The 20,573-nt window shown below is 55.4% G+C and overlaps 1 protein-coding gene across 23 annotated transcripts in view; it reads left to right on the forward strand.

The window, feature by feature from the left end:
• Positions 1-20,573, forward strand: part of CACNA1B (calcium voltage-gated channel subunit alpha1 B) — a 244,247-nt gene that overhangs the window by 2,818 nt on the left and 220,856 nt on the right. For 22 of the 23 annotated variants that reach the window (XR_009215330.1, XR_009215331.1, XR_009215329.1 and 19 more), the window contains exon 3: positions 2,126-2,265. The exons of the other annotated variant lie outside the window; for it this stretch is intronic. Coding sequence is in view for 18 of the 22 variants with exons in the window: in XM_058445703.1 (XP_058301686.1) it covers positions 2,126-2,265 (140 nt within the window). In the remaining 4 variants the exon portion in view is untranslated. The remainder of the gene's footprint in view (positions 1-2,125; positions 2,266-20,573) is intronic. 23 annotated transcript variants of the gene reach the window in all.

The raw sequence follows: 20,573 nt of genomic DNA on the forward strand, positions 1-20,573 counted from the left end.
TTTGTGGTCATGGGTTGGGGAGGACACTTCTAGGGGTGGCAAGCTAACCTGTTGAGAAAACTGCAGAACATGCCCTCCCTGGGCCAGCCTAGAGGTCTGGGGGGCTCTTGACCAGCCCCAGTCCCATGTTCAGGCCCAGCCATTGATGTCCCTTGGGATGGAGGGGAAGCTGTGCTGCTGCCCACAGAGCAGGCTGAGGCTGGGTGGTGCAGGGGCAGCCCCTCAGTTGTTTGCCAGCCTGGCCCTGGGCGAGGCCTCCCTGGTTCCCTGCCTCTCGGGGCTGTTTCCCACCTCCCCATTGACTCTGGAGCTACCTGGAGCCAGGCCCCAGCTTGCAGTGCAACACCAAGCTGCCTGCACACCCATCCCTCCCACCTAAGCCAGCCTTCAGCCATGGGCTGGGCAGGGCAGACCTGTGAGGAGACGGCTCGGGCTGGGGCCTCCTTCCCAGCCGAAGGTGCTGGCTGGTCCTTCCTAGGCGTCGGGCCTGTTCTCTTTTTCACCAGGAAGCTTCCTGTGAAGATCTCTGTCTGCTGGGGCCCCATTGTTCCCCTGGGGCAGATGGTCAGCAACCCCACCCCTTGGGAAAAGGGGTCCCTCCTAAACAAATCAGACCAGAAGCCTTGGGGCCAGGAAGAGCATGGCGAGTCAGCACGGGTCGTGATGGACCCTTGGGTGCTGGTAGCTTCCACCAGGCACTGCCAGCCAAGCCTTGGGCCAGCTCCACCACAGGACAGGAAGAGCCCAGGCTGAGTAAGGTGGGAGTAAGATGCGGAGAGCCCTCGAGAGCCTGGCCTCCTGGGAAGGAAGGCACAGGCTGTGGAACGGTGGCACTCACCTCACCTGGCAGCTCCGCGGCAGCCCAGCAGCTGCTTCCTCCTGTGACCTCCACAGTCCTGAGGATGAACCCTCAGGGGAGGCCCTTGAAGCTGGCCTCCTCTCCCCACCCCTTCACCTGCTCCCTAAGGCAGCAGCCCCAGAGTACAGGTGTCCCACACCCCCATGCCAACCCTGCACATGCAGCTCCCCAGCTCCCCGGGCTTGCCTTGCACAGGGCCTTTCCCTGCCAGCCCCACGCGTATGCTCATGAGGAGTCTTTGGGGTCTCCTCAAGCTCCACACAGCCCGTCTCCACCCTGTTTGCTGCTCCTAGCTCGGCACTGGTAGGGCCTGGCTCTGCTCTCTCGTGCTCAGTAGCTGTTGGCTGGAGCTCAGCCTGGGGTGCAGGAAAGAGATCTTTCTAGGATCAGCTGTCTTCATTCCTTTGGCTGCTCTGTTCCCTCCACCTGGATCCCTTTCTCAAAATCGAGCTGTGGAAGCCTTGCCTGCAGGTGCCACGCCCTCTGGGAGGCTCCCTGCAGTCTGAGCCCAGGGTGGTTCCCAGCCTCAGGTCCAGACTGTGGCTCGTTGCCTCTAGGGTCCTCACAGATGTGGCGGTCATCGCTCAGCACACTCAGGGCCGAGGTCGTGCTTCTCATTTCTGTTGTTTTCTGCCGAGATGTGCGTGTTCTGGTTACCCGGGTGCATGTTGAATGCATAAACGGGGCCTGGACTGAGTTCAAGAAAGCCTGAGCTGTATCCAGGCAACCTTGTGCAGGTTCCCACCCAGAGGCTGCTGTGGCCTCTGCCTGGCTCCCGGGCATCTCTGTGTCTCTGTCTCCATCATGTTAGAATGGGGATGACCTCATGGGGGTATTAAAGGGCCACCCTAGTTGATAAAGGAAAAACTACCTGATAAGCACCCACAGCTAATACTGTTACATCACCGTCTCCCCGAAGCCAGGCCCACTGCATGGTGCTAGCAGGGAGATTGGGGCCCCACTGTGACGTGGGCAGAAGCTGAGATGCCAGGGTGGGAGGCACGAGGGGCCTGCAGGCATGACTGGGATGTTGCTGCTGTAGACAGTGGTGTCCGCGTTAGGAGACACATGCAGACAGCAAGCAGGCTCAGCGATGGGAATGGCTCCTTGGAGAATCTGCAGGGTGTTGGGGGCAAGGTGAGGAGGGTCAGACCCTCACGATGGCTGTGGCCTGCACACAGTGGGGTGGGGTCCTCACCAACCATCTCTGCCCACTACTGCACCTGGTGGGGGCCAGGGGTGACCACTGTTCTGCGCTTCTCCTAGGATGACACGGAGCCCTATTTCATCGGGATCTTTTGCTTCGAGGCAGGGATCAAAATCATCGCTCTGGGCTTCGTCTTCCACAAGGGCTCTTACCTGCGGAATGGCTGGAACGTCATGGACTTCGTGGTCGTCCTCACAGGGTAGGCAAGCTGAGGCCAGGAGGCCCAGCACGTGCGGCCCAGGCGTGTGCTGTCTCAAGCTCAGTTGCGCCGTGGAGCTGGGGTGGCTGCAGTCTCCTCACTGGGGTACCCCCACAGCCCTGCTGGAGATGAACGAATGTGAGACAGTCTGTTTGCCACCCTGTGTGCTATGGGGGTGCTTCTGCCAGAGGTGCCAGTGCTGTATTTCTCGCTGAAGGGAGGATCACAGTGACCTGTCCCCAGGAGGCACTGGCTTGCAGAGCCCACAGGCCAGGGGCCACCAGCTTCCATGGCTGGCCTGAGCCGCATGGTGCCTGTTGGAGGTGGCTTTGCTGCCCAGGTGACGGGCTTCCTAGCGAGGAGGAGGGCTGGACTTTGGCCTCACCCAAGCCAGTGGTCTGGGAGGGGCACTTGGCGTTTTGAATTCTGCTCCTGCCTGAGACGCTCACCTGTGGCGTCCACCTCGCTCAGAGCCCTTGTGCTGCCTGGGATGAGGCTGTGTGTCGAGTGCTTTCACAGTTCCTAGTGCCAGGAAAGTGCTTCGGCAGTTTCTCCTCAACCACCTACCCTAACAACAGCTTGTGATTGCCAAAATAACCAGCACATCTAGAAAGTGGACCCAAGGGGCCTGGATGGGAGCTCAGGTCCAGTGCTCTGCACCCCACCCTCCAGGGTGTCAACTCCACATCCTGTGCAGTGGGCACTGTGAGGTCCCCTTTCCTGCTTCCCTGACTGGCAGGTGGAAGGCTGGGCTGGGCTGCTGTGACTCTGGTGTGGAGAGTGGTGGCTGGGGAATGAGTGCTTGGGGAGTTGCCCCCACAGAGCCTGTTAGCACTTCAGTGTCAGAGGCCCTGTGCTGGGCCAGGGACCGCTGTCTGCTCTTTCCTGAGCCTTATGGTTCCGAGGCTCAGAGCCCAGATGGAAGAGGAGGGAGCAGGCCCCACAGCAGGCTCCTTCCAGAGCCCCATCCTCACCCAGTGACTGCCCCAGGACGCCTGGTGCACAGGAGGGTCTATGGAGGGGTGTTTGGGCTGGTGGCAGAGGAGGAAGGAGATGGCTGTGGAGTCCTCAAGTCTGGGGCTCATGCCTTCAAGGTTCTGTGTGTGTGAGGAAGAAGCAGTTGGCTACACGGCCTCTGGTCTCTTGGGTGAGGCCTTCAGAGGGAGCCTCCCATTGCCTGCCTGGATCCTGGAGTGCTGCCCTCATCTACTCTGCCTGCCCCTGAGCCTGGTGCTGGCCCCTGCTGGGTGAGAGCAGCGTTTACAGAACTGGGCTTGGGGGTGTCGCACGGAAGGCTCAGCCCCCAGAGCTGTCTGGGCTTGCGGGGGTTGCACGGAGGGCTCAGCCCCCAGAGCTGTCTGTGATGTGCTGGGCACAGCAGCATTGAGGTGGATTCTGTGCCTTTCTGCAGCACAGCCCTGGGGTAGAATTTATGGAAGGCCCTGTGGGGGTCTGTGGTTCCGCCAGCAATGCCCGTTGGGGGCTGGGGTGGGAGGTGGCTGGTGAAGAGTGTGGCCTCTTGGAGGACTGGGCGCTCCCACATCCAGTGGATACTCCCAGAGGCAGCCCAGGAGTCACTAGCTGTTTACCTCTCTCTCTCCCTGTGGCCCCAAGTCCCTGAGGACAACGGTGCCTTATTTTTTTCAGGGGGTCCCTGGAGCCTCACTTGGGGCGGGCACCCAGGAGGGGGCAGTGAGCCTCTGCTGAAGTAATGAATTGTTGGGGTGTAAGCAGTGTTGGGGGGTGCGGGCCAGCGGGGAGCTAGGTAGAGGGGAGCTGGGTAGAGGCGGCAGGTTCCGGCCTCATGGGGCGCTGTCCACGGTGCTGAGTGTGTCGGCCCTTGAGGGCCAGGAGAGGAGGCAGGAGACGCACCAAGCCCTGGGCAGGACCCCTGGATCTCCCAGCACACATAGACTGGGTCCAGGGCTGCTCCTCCGTCCCCTCCCCTTCTTCCCCCTCCCCCTCCTCTTCCCCCTTCCTCCTCTGTTTCTCTCGGTCTCTCTCCCTCCCCCTCCTCTCCCCTCTTCCCCCTCCGCCTCCCCCTCCCTCCTCCTCCCACTTTGCCTGTCTAGCCCTTTGTCTCCTCTGCACGCTCTCTGTCTCTGGCCCTCTTGGTGTCTCTCTGCCTCTCCCTCTTTTCTTCCTGCCGCCCCTCTTTCCCTTGGCTTGAGCACGTCTCTGCTCTCCTGTGTCTGCAGCAGGGCCTGGGCGTTGCTGGGGTGGCTCCCAGGTTCCTCCGCCTTCACACATCTTCCCTCCAGGCAGCCCGGGTTGTGCGGGGAACCCCGGGTTGGAGGTGATCTGTATCCCACAGGGCCACATGCTGGCTCCAAGTCACAGGAGGGAGCCGCTTTGCTGCTCTCTTGTGGGGCACCTGGGGACACGTGAACCCGTGTGTGCGTCTGTGTGTGGAGGGGGCTGTGTCCGCTGTGGGGGAGGGCTGGTCCATGGGGAGCCTAGGGAGGAGCCTCGTCTCACCTCTGTGAGCCTCGGTATTTCTCATTAGTTTGTTGTTTTTACACTCGATCTTAGCCAAAAGGCCGAGAAGCGATTATTAGTTTGTTGTTTTTAATTAGAGTTTATTTAATTGGTGCTCAGAGGATTGGAGGGAGAGGCAGACACCCTGGCCTGTTGCTTGGCAAAGCCTTGAGCACCCTCAGAGGCCGGCTGGGGCCGCTCTGCTCCTGAGGCTGGTGTGGAACTGTGGAGGAGGCCCTGGGTCCGTGCCTCCTGCTGCCTGGGGAGGCTCTGAGCCTCCGTGTTCTCACCTGGGAGGGAAGGTGGGCACTCTGCCCCCTTGTCTCCGCTTTGCTTCTCTCCCAGGACTTTGGGGCACCCTCTGTTAGCCCGTGGGTGTGCGTCTGGGCTGTGGGGGGGCTGTAGTCGGCTCTAATGCTGCCGAACTCCTGCTGCCCTGGGGAGCAGCTGTGGGGTCTGCGCTGGGGTCCCAGCCTGGAGGGTGCTGTGAGGATCAGAGGCTGCTTCTGAGAAACCCCAGGCCTGTGAGGGCTGCTGGCAGCTTCCTGCCCTTGTGTGTGCCCGGGGCCTCCAGGCCCTCAGTTCCCAGCCGTGCTCTTGACTGGGTCAGCCCATGTGTGGCCACCTGGAACTCCTCTGACTCGCTCGGGCCGGGGTGAGGTCACAGTGGCTGGGTCCCTGCCACGGGACTCTGCCTCGTTTCCAGGAGGGCTCCTGGCACCTGGCCGTCTCCTGTGGTCGTCTGAGTGGATCATTTGCCAAGAGAGATTCTGGGCCCAGGAGTGAGGCTTCCCTTCCCCGGCCTCCAAGAACACTGTGCTACCAGGGTGGGGTCGGGGCTGAGCCGGCTCCCCACACAGAGTGGGCCCGGGGTGAGGACAGGGGCCCGGTGGTGCCTGACATGGGGGCCTCCAGCAGTTCACTCCAGCAAGAGCCCTGCTGAGTGCCAGGACGCAGCTCTTGAGGACCTCAGGCCGCGGGGAGGAGGTGGGAGGAGGCGGGAAGGCCGCCACTTCCCTGCCTCCGTCTGTCCTCCCGTTCATGCCCTGTCCACCGTCCTGCCCTCTGCTCAGCTCTCTGGCCCTGTGTCTGTCCAGCCAGGTGGGCAGCCCTGCAGCCAGCCCTCCCTCCACCTGTTCATCATTCATTCATTCAGTGTTCATAGAGCCTCTGCCAGGTGCTGAGGACTCAGGAGTGAAGGAAGACAGCTGAACCTCTGCCCGGTGGGCCGTGTTCTGGGGACAAGACACCTCCGGGCCTGGTTTCTTTGCAGCCTGGTGTGGTGTGCAGTGGCGTAGGCATGCCCTAGAGAGCAGTCAGCGGGTGGACGGATGAGTGGATGGTGATGAGTTCCGTGCTGTTTTTTCCCACATATGAAATGAGATAAAGCGTGCAGGGTGCAGGCCTGGAGGTGCCACTTTGCATAGGGTCGTCAGAGGACGGACTGGAGAGCGTGAGGGGTGAGCCATCTAGCAGCCTGGGAAGAGGTGTGGCTGGAGGTGGTGATTCGAAGGACATGGGTGTCCCAGTCATCTTCAGAGCTTGAGACCACCCAGGATCCCCAGGGAATGGGAAGTGTGGAGAAAGAGCTGCCCTGTGTGGAGTCCAGGGCACCTGGACTTACAAGTGGCAGCTGGCGGTGAGGTTGGTGGAGCAGCGGAGGTGTGCCTGGCAAGAGGCCACGAGAGGACCCAAGACTGTGCACTGCACCCCGTGGGTCTGAGGCAGGAGCTGGTCCAGCCATGTGGTGGGAGTGAGGGCTTGCTGGGAATGGGAGGAGAGGGGTTGTGGGGGACACCTGTAGGCAATGCTTTGTCTTTGCAGCAAAGTGAGGCAGAGCGACGGGGGCAGGGGCAGGAGAGAGATGGAGGCCAGGAGAGTTTTATGAAGTTAGGGGTTTACAGCCCGTCCATGCCACGTGCATAGTCCAGGAGGGAAGGACAAGTGGACAGTGTGGACAGAAAGGGGACAGCCCTGGAGCCGTGAGGGAAGCAGAGTCCAGGACCTCTGGGAGTGCGGGCCTGTGCATCTGCATAGACCAGCAGATGCAGGAAGGGTGGCGTGGAAGTCCTCTCGCCGTGTCCAAGTTTCCACTGAATTTAGAAGCACGTCCATCAGCCGAGGTGGGGTGCGAAGTGAGACAGAGGGAGAGGGAGCGAGTGAGTGAGTGCGTGGACTGGAAGCCCCTCCACCCGCTGCCCCAGCCTCTCACTCCCCCTGCCCCACCCTCCATCCACCCCTTCCTTGTCCCCTTGTCATCCATTCACTCATTCCTTAGGAAGGGGCTCTTCAAGCGCAGCTACTACCTCCTCGTCCCTGTTCCAGTTGCTGGGGACACAGTAGTGCACAACACAGGCTGTTCCTGCCCTCTCAGAGGCTGCGTCCTCCTGGGCGAGGCAGGCAGCGAGTGTTGCAGGGCAGTCGGGGTGTAGTGTGTCCTTCCACGGGGGTGGGGTGGCCCCTGGGGAGCAGCTCCAGCAGGGGAGAGGCTGTGAGGGGGCAGGGGGGCCTTGGCTCGGGCGTTGGAGGGCTCTGAGTACAGGTGTGGCCCAATTGACTCGTGATGGGTGCTGGGGGCACAGTGTAGACAGTAGGGAAGGAGAGTGGGAGCCGGAAGCAGTGATCCAGGTGGGAGTGGTGAGGGCTTGGACCAGGGGGTGGCGCTGGAGAACGAGGCAGGTGGGCTCTGACGCTCAGAGATGGTAGAGCCCATGGGAAGCCCCGTGGTGCCTCCGGAGTCCGTCACCCATCAGCGCAGGTGCCTTTCCCCTTCCGTGCCCCAGCCGGTCTCACGTGTGTCCATGCTCCCAGTCCTGTCCCTACGTCACTGTCTCTGCCCTCCCAGGCCCCTGAGGAAGCCCCTGTCACACTCTGTCCCCACGTTACTGCCTCTGCCCTCCCAGGGCCCTGAGGAAGCCCCTGTCACAGCCTCTGGCCCTGTGGGGCTGGTTCCACCTGGGGGTCAGGGACTTGGGCAGGGTGACAAGTCAGGGCCCCCAGAACCCCAAAGCCCTGGGCGTCCCCACCCCTGTCGTGGCTCCAGCCTGGTGCTACCCTCCATGGTCCTTGGGAACATCAGAGAAACACATCCTGGCTCAGGCAGGTGGCTCTCCGGGGGAGCTTTCCAACCACGGCTTCTGTTTTAGTCTAAATTAAACTGGGATTTCTTTCCAGGACATGTAATTAGAGCCCAGCTTTCTCCCTGGACCCAGCCTCCTGTGGGTTGAAGAGAGGGTGTGTGGGTGTGTGGCCGCTACACCAGGAGGGAGTCTGGTCAGCGGAGCTCAGGGGCCGAGGCACTGCTGACCCTGAGCTTCCTGGGCAACCGCTGTGGCCTCCTGTTCTTTCGGGCTTTGATTCAGATGGTGGCAGGCACTTCTGGGGCACAGGGACAGCCAGGCCCAGCTCAGGGCCCCACAGAGGGTCCCCACGGGCAAGGAGGATCCACTCAGGGGAGCAGCAGCCCATGTGCAAGTGTGCGGCCCAGAGACGCTGCCTTCCCACAAGGCGACCTGACCCTGTGTCTGAACACAGGTGTCAAGAGACACTGTGCCCTGGGGGCCAGGAGACATTGGAGCATGGACCGAGCTGGGCGTGTCCGTGCTGTGATGGAGCTCTCCTGCCACAGGCTCTGCTTCAGCCTGGGGTCCTTGGACTGCAGCCCTGCAGGAAGTGCAGCACCCCGATCTCCAGTGCCAGGTAGGGCTGGGGTTTGCCAGATGTTCTCTCCCCTTCCCTACTTAAGGCTGGAAATGGCCTTCGTAGGCCCTGACCCTCCCTCCCTCACCCCTAGTGTGGCTGGAACCAGTGCAGCGGGGGCTGAGTTCTGACACGTCCCTGGAAAGCAGGGAGAGCCCCCGTGTTCTGGGGCTGGGGCTGGGGTCACTCCAGGCATTGCCTGGCCGGGGGCTCCACAGCCCCCCTCGTGTCAGTGAGAACCCACCAGCCCCACCCCACAGTGCAGGGCCCTGGCCCACGTGCAGTCCGTGTGGTGTGGCTGTGAGGACCAGGTGGGGCAGCAGCACGTGGCTGCTGATCTAGGACCCTGTGACCAAGCTCTGGTGCCCCTTCCTGACAGTGGCCTCCCATCAGGCGTCCATGTCCGTGGGGACAGGCCTGGCAGCCGTGCTGGGGACATAACAGCCTGAGGAGGTGCTGCTGTTGTAGGGTGGGATCCTGGCCCCTCTTCAGCACACGCCCCTGGCTGGGTCTTTATAGAGGGCCTGGCCCACGCCCCTGCCCTCTTTCTCTGTGTCTCCCCCCTCCCTCTCTGCCTCCTTCTTCCTGAATTTCTGGGTTCTTAACACTCTCCTGTACTGGGGGGCAGAACTGGGCCCACTGGGAGCCCCCAGGGTCTCCTGATTCTGTGTGGAGCGAGGGTGCACACTGCCCGGGCGTGAGACCTGGGGCTTGGCTGTGCTGTGCTTGGGAGGCTGACCCTGGCCTTGGGCTCCAGTCCTGTGGGGTCTTCTCTGGGGTCTCCACATCTCCATGTGTGCTCTGCTGCCTAAGGAGCCCAAATCCAGAGACTCCCTGGATAGAAGCAGCACGGGGCTGGCTCACTGGATGGGCATCGGGCCAGCATTACAGACGCCTGGGGTCTCTCATATGCCTGCCTGGCACAGCAGACCCAAGGGAGGGTTGGCCTCTCTGCAGATCTTTCACCATAGGGCCTGGAGAGCTGAAGGAGCCCAGCGCTGCCTTGGATACCGCAGAGTTTCCCAGGGGCACGGGGGACATGGGTGGGAGTTAAGGGAGGGAGGTTTCAGCTCAACCCAGAGAAGGACTTTTGTCATTCAGGGGGGTCTGGGCTGCTGTCCTGAGGCAAGTGGGGACTGGACCATGTGGTCTGTTCTTTATTCATATGTCCCTGATATGGGCCAGGTACTTGCTGGGCACGACGGAGCCAGGGCCCTTCCCCCAGGTGTCTGTTCTGCCAACGGCAAAGTCCCCATGCCCCAGGGTCCACTCTGTGCTCCAAGCCTCTCCTCTCGACGGTGACTGCAGGCCAGGCTCCAGGGATGGGCGGTTCTGCAGGTGTCACAGAGTCCCCCTTACACGCCTTTCTCTTCAGGGACCCACCAGGAGGGTCATTTGGAGGCTTGATTGCCTGCCCCAGCAGCTGGAGGGATCGGGCTCCAGCGAGAGTATGGTGGGGACAGTGAGCGGCAGGGCTGCAGGCCCTTTGGCTGGGGTGAGCTGCGTGAGAAGCCTTGAAGGTCACAGTTTGGGGAGTCTCAGCCCAGGACCCCGTTCTGAGGGGACAGTGCGGGAGGGATGGGGCAGGTGGGCAGGGCGGCCTGGGGGCCTGGGGGCCTGGGACTGGCCATGCTCGTCTCTCTCTGTGGTGCTGATCTGTCCAGCTCTGCCTGTGGGTGGGGGATGGAAGGGAGGGACACAGCTGTGTGGTGGTGGGGGCACACGTCCACTCCTGGACCGTGGCCGGCCTGTGCGTGGCCAGGCAGGTTGGGCTCTCACGGCGCATGGCTACTTTGGATTTTGGGTCTGTGATTGTTAGGCTGAGGGAGCATAAGCCAGGGATCTGAGATGGGCTCTAAACTTGTTGTCAATATTTAAGAAGGAGCTTTCACGCAAAAACCCGTGTTTTCATCTCGCTTGGGAGAAGTCCCTGGAACCCCCACTCCCTCTGGAGCAGCTGCCTCTGGATCTGGGAGGCTGGGCGGGCAGTGCCGGGCTGGCTGTAGAAGAGCCGCCCCTCCTGGGGACTGACCTGTTCCAAGCCGTCTGTGGCCTCCGGTCCAGGCTCAGGCTCCGGCTCCAGGTACTCACTGGGGCTGCTGTGTTCCAGTGCCCTGGGGGGTCCCAGGCCTGTGGCGGCTCGCGAGGATGGCTAGGCTGGTGTGGTGCGGTGGCTGGGGGGCAGGGGACCTGCATTCTGTGCACATGCACCCACAGAGGTCACAGGGGTTCAAGTTCACACCCCGGGAGGGTGGGAGCCTCGCTCCTGTGGGCACGTGATGGTGGACACCCCTTCCTGCTCTCCTTCTCCTCCTTCATGCTGGAGCGGCAGAGCTGCAGATTCACACCAAGGTGAGAATGGTTGCTAATGGCTTCTCGGGCCCTGGACTAGAAGAGGTGAGAAGGCAGGTGCTGGCTGTGGGGCTGTAGAGTGGAGGGGCCTCCACCCTGCGTGCCTGCGTGCAGCCCCACACGTGCTGAAGCATCGCTATTCCAGCCAGACGGATGCTAATGCAGATTCATTCCTAGCAGGTCACATGGTAGCACCCCCCACCCAGTCCCTCCCCTCTCCACGACCCTGCTGTGAGCTCCTTTCTCCAGGGCTGGGCAGGCCCTTGTAGCCAATGCCACCCTCCCTGTCTCCCCTGAGAGCACAGGAGCCTGGTGAAAAGCGCCTTTGTGTCTTGGTCCTCCTCACTCAGTGAGCGGCCTCTGTCTTCTCCACTCCCACCCCTTCTTCCCCACCGGGCTGGCCTCTCTTTGCCCTCCTCTCTCTCCGAGAGGTTTCCCTGCTCACCACAAGGCCCAGCCTCTACTGACAGGCCCATTCCCTTGAAGGACTGGACACTGGTCTGCTGGGGAGGCTGGAGCAAAGCAGCACAGCCGGGCGCTGCAACAACAGACATTATTTCCTTCTCAGTCCTGGAGGCTGGAGGTCCAAGATCAGGGTGTCGGCAGGATTGGTTTCTGGCAAGGCTTCTCCTGGCTGGCAGATGACTGCCTTTTCCTGGTGGGCGGTGCTGATCCGATGGACCCCCAGACGCTGGGGCAGGCGGGATGCAGAGCCAGGCCTGCGGGGTCCCTTGTGGCCATGTGGGGGCTGCTGTTGCTGGTGCATCGTGAAATGGTTAGATGGTTCGATGTTTGTAGAATCTGCCATAGTTCTCCCCCTTTCCTCTGACTGTGGGTCCTTTCTCACGCTTCTCTGTCATCAGCCTCTGGGCCTGACAACACAGCTGCACTGGAGCCACAGGCACCCTGAATGGGCCAAGGGTGGGACCAAGTGAGGAGGAGGGGCACTGTGAGACTGCAGGAAGGAGGGAAGTCCCCTGGCACATGGCAGCCTCCTGTCCAAGGGTGGGGGCTCCTGAGCGCCACCTCCTGCTCCGCCTACCGGCCCCACCCTAGCACCTGCTGTCTCAGAGCCTTGCCCTGGGAGTACAGCGTGTGGGGAGGGAATGCTGTCCCTGTTCCCATCACGGGCCTACTCAACGCTGGGTGGAATTCGACACTGCAGGCAGACAGGCAGAGACTAGAGACCAGGAGCAACAGGTGGGGCGGCCGCCGTGTTTCCATTGGCGTGCATCGGCAGTGCGTGGGCTCCCAGAGCCCAACAGGCCTGAAACGCCCAGACACACAGATACAGGGACACACGGAGGGGCTGCTATGGCACTGCGTGTCTTGCCTGGTGCTGGGCTCTGTGCCATCTCCAGTGAGGGCCTCTCTCCAGGAGGGCAAAGGCCCCCCACCCTCCCAGGAGGTGCCTTTACTCCACAGACTTGCCAGGGTCCACAGCCTGGGACCGTGGGCGTGTGGGTGAAGGCCCGGTGCACAGCTGCGAGAAGTGGGCAGCACAGCTCCTGAGACATGAAAAGGTAAAAGAAAAAATAAAAGCTGGCCTTTTTTTTTTTTAAAGCTGACTCTTTTGTGAGGTTTCTTATGTGCTGGCTGCTGTTGTAATACAATAATTTTATAAATCCAAGAGCTTGATGCTGATATTAACAACCCCCCTTTAAAAAAAAAAAAAAAAAGCCCGGGCGCGGTGGCTCACGCTTGTAATCCCTGCACTTTGGGAGGCCGAGGCGGGCGGATCACGAGGTCAGGAGATCGAGACCACAGTGAAACCCCGTCTCTACTAAAAATACAAAAAATTAGCCGGGGCCCACCTAGAGTGGGGCAAGAATGAAGAGGCGAACTCGGAGTGGCCGAGGTTGCCCACACTAACCTGGCGAAACGCCGGGTGAGGTGGCTCCTGCCTGTAATCCCAGCACTTTGGGAGGCCGAGGTGGGCAGATCACGAGGTCAGGAGTTCGAGACCAGCCTGACCAACATGGTGAAACCCCATCTCTACTAAAAATACAAAAGAATTGGCCGGGCGAGGTGGTGCGCGCCTGTAATCTCACTTACTCAGGGGGCTGAGGCAGGAGGATTGCTTGAACCCAGGAGGCAGAGCTTGCAGTGAGCTGAGATCACGCCATTGCACTCCAGCCTGGGCGACAGAGTGAGACTCTGTCTCAAAAAAATAAATAAAATAAAATAAAATAAAGGTTTTATTTTGAGCTAATTATAGATTCATAATAGGCAGTTGTAATAAATGATATAGAGAGAGCAGTGTACCCTTTACCCAGTTCCCCCAAAGGAAACCTCTTAGGAAACTGTAATAGGGCCACGGTCTCATGACTAGGTCTGAGATTGACACAGGGCCCAGAACAGCCCATCCCCGGAGGGCCCCTCACGTTGCCCTTCTATGACTGCACCCACCTTCCTCCTACCTCGCCCCTCTTTACTCCCTGGCAACCACTAATCTGTGCATTTGTATAATTTTGTCATTTCGATGATCTTAGATAAATGAAGTCATACCTTTGGATTTGCCTTTTTCACCCATTTGCTTCATGAAATACTATGAACAAAGCTGTATACACGTTCATGTACAGGTTTTTGTGTAAATATAAGTTCTCACTTCTCTGGGATAAATGACCAAGAATACAATCATTAGGCCATGCTGTAGTCACGTTTTTAGTTTTTTAAGAAACTGCCAAACTCTCAGCCAGAGTGGATGTCCCGTTTCACATTTCCAGCAGCACAGGAGCTGTCCCGTTTCTCCACAGCCTCGCCAGCACGGGGGTTGTCTCTGTCTTTTTTTTTCTTTTTGCGATTCTGATAGATATGTGGTGATCATTGTGGCTTTGATTTGCATTTCCACGGCCAGTGATATTGGACATCTTTTCATGTGGTTCTCTGCCATCTGCATATCCTTTTATTTTATTTTTTTTCAGATGGAGTCTCGCTGTCACCCAGGCTGGAGTGCAGTGGCACGATCTTGGCTCACTGCAAGCTCCGCCTCCCAGGTTCACGCCATTCTCCTGCCTCAGCCTCCCGAGTAGCTGGAACTACAAGCACCGGCCACCATGTCCGGCTAATTTTTTGTATTTTTAGTAGAGATGGGGTTTCACCTTGTGAGCCAGGATGATCTCGATCTCCTGACCTCGTGATCCGCCCACCTTGGCCTCCCAAAGTGCTGGGATTACAGGCGTGAGCCACCGTGCCCGGCCCTACATATCCTTTTAGTTGAAATGTGTCTTCATGTATTTTGCTCATATTCCAGTTGGATTGTTTGATATTAGTCTATTGCTAGATATGTGGTTTTTCAGATATTTTTTCCTATTCTGTAGCTTTTTTCTCCCATTTTCTTAACAGAGACTTTGCCCAGCAAAATTTTTAAATTTTGATGAAGTCCAATTTGTCCGTTTTTCCTTTTGTGGATTAGGCTTGTGGTGTGAACTCTTTGCCAGCCCTAGAGCGTGAAGATTTTTCCTGTGATTCCATTTTCTAAAAGTTTTGTCATTTTACATTTTACATGTATCAGCTGTGAGGTTTAGGTTGAGGAGTTTGTTTTGTTTTTCGCCTGTGGGTGTCCAGAGGCACCAGCACCATTTGTTGAAAGGGCTGCATTTCTTCCATTGAATTGCTTTTGTGCTTTATCAAAAATCAACTGGGCGTGCTTGTCTGGACCTATTTCTGGGTTCTTTATTCCGTTCCATTGATCTGTGTGTCTGTCCCTCGTACCACACAGTCCTGATCACGGTAGTTATGTAATAAGGCTTGAAACTGGGTAGGACTTACTCCTCCCAATTTATTCTTTTTCTTTCAAATTATTTTAGCCATTCTAGGTACTTTGCCTTTCATATACATTTTAGAATAATCTTGCCAATATATACAAAAAATCTTGATATATAAAAAAAAATCAGTTTCAAGCCAGAATTATATAAAACCTATATGTTAGTTTGTGAACATTTTTACTATGTTAAGTCTTCCAATCCAGGAACATGGTATATTTCTCCATTTATGTAGATCTTTGATTGCTTTCATCGGCATTTTGCAGTTTTAAGGATACAAGTCCCGTACATGTTTTGTTACATTTACATCTAAGTATTTCTTTTATTTTGTGTGATTATTAGATGGTATTGTATTTTAAATTTTGGTATCTGTATGTCCATTGCTAGTATATAGAAAAACCATAGATTTCTATATGTTTATCATGCTAAACTAACTTAGTAGTAGTTCTAGGACAATTTCTTTGGAGATTCTCTGGAATTTCCTATGTAGACAAACATGTCATCTGCAAAGAGGGACAGCTTTGTTTCTTCTCTTAAAATCTGAATGCCTTTTCTTTTCTTACCTTATTGCATTTACTAGAACTTCTAGTACTGCGTTGAAGACTGGTGTGGTGAGAGGGGCATCGTTGCTTTGTTCCAAATTTGAGGAGGAAAACATTCAGACTAACTATTAAGAATAATGTTAGCGGCTGGGTGTAGTGGCTCATGCCTGTAATCCCAGCACTTTGGGAGGCCGAGGCAGGCGGATCACGAGGTCAGGATATCGAGACCATCCTGGCTAACATGGTGAAACCCCGTCTCTGCTAAAAATACAAAAAGTTAGCCGGGCGTGGTGGCGGGTGCCTGTAGTCCCAGCTACTCGGGAGGCTGAGGCAGGAGAATGGCGTGAACCCGGGTGGCGGAGCTTGCAGTGAGCCAAGATGGCGCCACTGCACTCCAGCCTGGGCGAAAGAGCGAGACTCCGTCTCAAAAAAAAAAAAAAGAATAATGTTAGCTGTAGGGTTTTGTAGTTGCTCTTTATTAAGTCGAGGCAGTTTCCCTCTGTTCCAGTTTTCCAGGCACTATTATAGTAAATGACTGTTAGATTTTATCAAATGCTTTTTTTGCATTGGTATGATAATGTGAGTTTTCTTCTTTAGGATGTTAATACGGTGGATTACAATGGTTGATTTTTTGAGTCTTGAACTAGGGATACATCCCTGGAATAGACATGGTCATGGTATATAATTCTTTTGATATCGCTGAAGTCTATTTGCTAACATCTTGTTAAGGATTTTTACATATGTATTCATGAAGGCTGTTGGTCTGTAGTGTTTTTTGGTACCGTCTTGTTTTGATGTCAGGGTGATGCAAGCTTCATAAAATGAATTTAGAAATGCTCTCCCTCTTCTATTTTCTAAAAGCCATTGTGTGAAAACGGAATTAGTTCTTTAATGTTTGTTAGAAAAATCTACAGTGAATCCAACTGGTCCTGGAGGTTTCCTTTTTGGGAGCTTTCAAGTTACGCATTCGCTTTCCTTAAGAGTTAGTGGATGTTCGAATGATCTGTGTCATGCTGGGTCCGTCGTGTGAGTTTGCGTTTTCTGAGGAAGTGGTCCGTTCAGTCCAGCTCGTTGAATTTATGTGTGTAGAGTTGTTCCCAGTGTTCCCTCATTGTCCTTTTGATGTCTGTAGGGTTTGTAATAGCTCGTTTCATTTCTTATATTGGTAATTTTTGTCCTCTTTTTTTGTTCTTGTGTGTGTGGGGCTTTTTCTTTCTGGTCAGTCTTGCTGGAAATTTGTTAATTATGTCAGCTTTTTTTTTTTTTCCAGAGAACCACCTCTCTGTTTGGTTGATTTTCTCTTTTTTGCTTACTATTTCATTTGTTTCTCCCTTTATTTTATTACTTCCTTCATTCTGTTTGATTTGAGTTTATTTTACTCTTCATTTTCTCTGTTCTTGTGGCAAGAGCTTAGACTAGTGATTACAGTTTTTGTTTTTTTCTAACGTTTATATATAATACTATAAATTTGCTTCTTAGGCCGGGTGCGGTGGCTCATGGTTGTAATCCTAGCACTTTGGGAGGCCAAGGCGGGTGGATCACCTGAGGTCAGGAGTTCAAGACCAGCCTGGCTAATGTGGTGAAACCCCGTCTCTACTAAAAATACAAAAATTAGCCAGGCGTGGTGATGGGCGCCTGTAATCCCAGCTACTCAGGAGGCTGAGGCAGGAGAATCACTTGAACCTGGAAGGTAGAGGTTGCGGTGAGCCGAGATCGCGCCACTGCACTTCAACCTGGGCGACGGAGTGAGACTCCGTCTCAAAAAATAAGAGGAAAAACAAAGTTTACTTCTTAGCACTACTTTAGCTATGTACTACACACTTTAATATGTTGTATTTTCTATGTAATTCAATTCCGTGTATTTTATTTTGTGTTTTCATTTTTATATTATTATTATTATATTTTTGCAGCAATCTCAGCTCACTGCAACCTCTGCCTCCTGGGTTCAAGCAATTCTCCTGCCTCAGCCTCCCGAGTAGCTGAGACTACAGGCATCCACCACCATGGCCAGCTAATTTTTGTATTTTTAGTAGAGACGGGGTTTCAAATGAAATTTTATTTACCCATATTTTTACTCCTTCCATTTTTCTATCTTCCTAATGGCCAACAATTAAAATAAAAATCATATTCTTTCTGTTTAGATAAATTTCTTTAATTATTCTTTCAGGATAGGTCTGCTGGTGACAAATTCTCTTAATATTTATTCACCTGAGAATGACCTGATTTCCCCTCCATTCCCCAAAGATGTATTGCTGGGTATAGATATCTGGGTTGACAATTCTTTTCTTTCCGCATCTGAAAATACTGTGCAACTTCCTTCTGACCTTCATGGTTTATGATGAAAAATCTTCTGTCAGCCGAGTTGTTTTTCCAAATAGAAAAGGTATTATGTTTCTCTGATGCTTTCAATAATTTTTGTTTTCAGTTTTTAGAAATTTGACTGTGATGCATCTTGTTTTCATTATCTTTGAGTTGATCCTGTTTGGGGTCCCCTCAGCTTCTTGAATCTGTAGGTTTATTTCTCTTACCAAATTTGGCAAGTTCTCAGCCATTATATCTTTGAGTACTTTTTCAGTCCTGCCTTCATTCTCCTTTTTTTCTGGAACTCTGATGATACTAATATTATGGTTCCATCATTCCTTGAGGCTCTGTTGTTGTTGTTCTTCTTGTTTTTTCTTTCTTTTTATTTTTTGAGACAGGGTCTTAATCCGTTGCTCAGGCTGGAGTGCAGTAGCATGATCACGGCTCGCTGCAGCCTCCACCTTCCAGGCTAAAGCGATCCTCCCACCTCAGCCTCCTGAGTAGCTGGGACTACAGGCACATGCCACCAAGCCTGAATAATTAAAAAACAATTTTTTTTTTTTTTTGAAACGGAGTCTCCCTCTGTCACCCAGGCTGGAGCACAGTGGCACGATCTTGGCTCACTATAAGCTCCGCCGCCCGGGTTCACGCCATTCTTCTGCCTCAGCCTCCCGAGTAGTTGGGACTACAGGCGCCCGTCACCACGCCCAGCTAATTTTTTGTATTTTTAGTAGAGACGGGGTTTCACTGTGTTAGCCAGGATGGTCTCGATCTCCTGACCTCGTGATCCACCCGCCTCAGCCTCCCTAAAAATTTTTTTTGTTGAGATGGAGTCTAACTATGTTGCCCAGGCTAGTTTAAAACTCCTGGACTCGGCCGGGCACGGTGGCTCAAGCCTGTAATCCCAGCACTTTGGGAGGCCGAGGCGGGCGGATCACGAGGTCAGGAGATCGAGACCATCCTGGCGAACACGGTGAAACCCCGTCTCTACTAAAAATACAAAAAATTAGCCGGGCGTGTTGGCAGGCGCCTGTAGTCCCAGCTACTCGGGAGGCTGAGGCAGGAGAATGGCGTGAACCCGGGAGGCGGAGCTTGCAGTGAGCCGAGATTGCGCCACTGCACTCCAGCCTGGGGGACAGAGCAAGACTCCGTCTCAAAAAAAAAAAAAACTCCTGGACTCAATCAGTCCTCCTGCCTCAGCTTTCCAAAGTGCTTGGATTATAGGTGTGAGCCACCCTGCCTGGCCTTCTTTTTTCTTTCTTTCTTTTTTTTTTGTGAGATGGAGTCTCTCTCTGTTGCCCAGGGTGGAGTGCAGTGCTGCAATCTCGGCTCACTGCAACCTCCGCCTCCTAGGTTCAAGCAATTCTCCTGCCTTAGCTTCCTGAGTAGCTGGGATTACAGGCACGCACCACCATGCCCGGCTAATTTTTGTATTTTTTTTTTTAGTAGAGGTGGGGTTTCACCGTGTTGGCCAGGCTGGTCTCGAACTCCTGATCTCAGATAATCCACCTGTCTCGGCCTCCCAAAGTGCTGGGATTGGGATGTGCTCTCTTAATCTCAGTTTCCTTCTCTTACAAAGAACTGTGTAGGGTGCCAGCCCCTGAGGGTGTTGTGACAGTCCCTGGCTTGTAGTAATAGCTCACTGCTGTCGTGTGTGCTTGGGGTTGGGGGTCCCCGCATGCCATGCCTAGCTCTTCTTCTCCCCTGTCCTTGCTTTGGAGCAGGCTAGGTGGCTCCCACTTCTTGGCCTGCTAGAGCAGGGACTGGGGTGGGGAGGCCGAGGGGATGCTGCGGCGTCTTTGGCTGAGAACTGCAGGCTCTCTCCATGGCAACTGCAAGCAGGCTTCTGGGTGAGAACCAGTGCCCGGAAGGTCAGTGACAAAGCAGATCCTGGAGATGGTGCCTCCCCTGCCAGCTTGGCTCCCGTGTAGAACCAGCCTGAGAGTAGTAAGCAGTCTCCCTGGACTGGGCCTGACTGGCACCAGCCCCACCTGCCCTGGCCCAGGGACCCCTGCACCTGTGCAGGATTTGTGGTCTCCCCCGGCTCAGTGCAGACCCTCTGAGGGGCTGGTCCAGCTTGATGAGGCGTGGGTAGGGCTCTGTGCCACAGGGATGGGTACAGGGGCTGGCCAGCCTGGGCCAGATGTATGGGGACAAGGGAGCATCCATAGTTTCTCATAGAACATAACAGCTGTGAGTCCCCAGTCACCTCTGCCAGCTCTTGGCATTTTCAGAACTGGGGGGCCCTGTGGGGTATGGCTGGGCTGTGAAGTGTGGAGGTGGCTAGACCATGCCTGGCTGAGGTGTGCCCCAGAAGCTCCTCACAGACGGCTGTGGAAAGGCAGGGTGCCCCCCTGGCCCACGCAGAGGGTGTGTGACTCGTGCCCCCCTGGCCCAGGTGGAGGGCGTGTGGCTGCGACCTAGAGTCTGGGGGAATGTGGGGTGAGTTTTGGGTTAGGGTTAGGGGGCCCAGAAGAAGCCTGCAGCAGTGTGGTTCCAGCCTTCCTGCCCTCTGTGGGGCTGGGAGCACTCCCCGACCTTGGGTGCCAGAGTGAGGGCGGGTCTTTACATGTGTGACTGCTGTTGTGTCTGTGCTGTGTGTGTCTGTGCCGTGTGTCTCTGGTCTGTGTATGTGTGTTTCTGTGTTCGTGTCTGTGCTGTGTGTCCCTGTGTCTGTGTATGTGTGTCTCTGTGTCTGTGTCTGTGCTGTGTGTCTTTGTCTGTGTATATGTGTCTCTGTCTGTGTGTCTCTCTGTCCCTGTGTCTGTGTGTCCGTGTCTGTGTATGTGTGTCTCTGTGTTCGTGTCTGTGCTGTGTGTCTCTGTGTCTGTGTATGTGTGTCTCTGTGTCCATGTGTCCGTGTCTGTGCTGTGTGTCTCTGTGTCTGTGTATGTGTGTCTCTGTGTTCATGTCTGTGCTGTGTGTCTCTGTGTCTGTGTATGTGTGTCTCTGTGTTCGTGTCTGTGCTATGTATCCCTGTGTCTGTGCTGTGTGTCTCTCTGTCCCTGTGTTTGTGTGTCCCTGTGTCCGTGTGTCTCTGTGTGTACCATGTGTCCCTGTGTCTGTGCCGTGTGTCTCTGTGTCTGTGTGTGCATGTCTGTGCTGTGTGTCTCTGTGTCCCTGTGTCTGTGTATGCGTCTGTGTGTCTCTGTGTCTGTGAGTCTTTGCCATG

The sequence above is a fragment of the Hylobates moloch genome, unplaced genomic scaffold, assembly GCF_009828535.3.
Source record: "Hylobates moloch isolate HMO894 unplaced genomic scaffold, HMol_V3 SCAFFOLD_10, whole genome shotgun sequence".
Lineage (NCBI taxonomy): Eukaryota > Metazoa > Chordata > Mammalia > Primates > Hylobatidae > Hylobates > Hylobates moloch.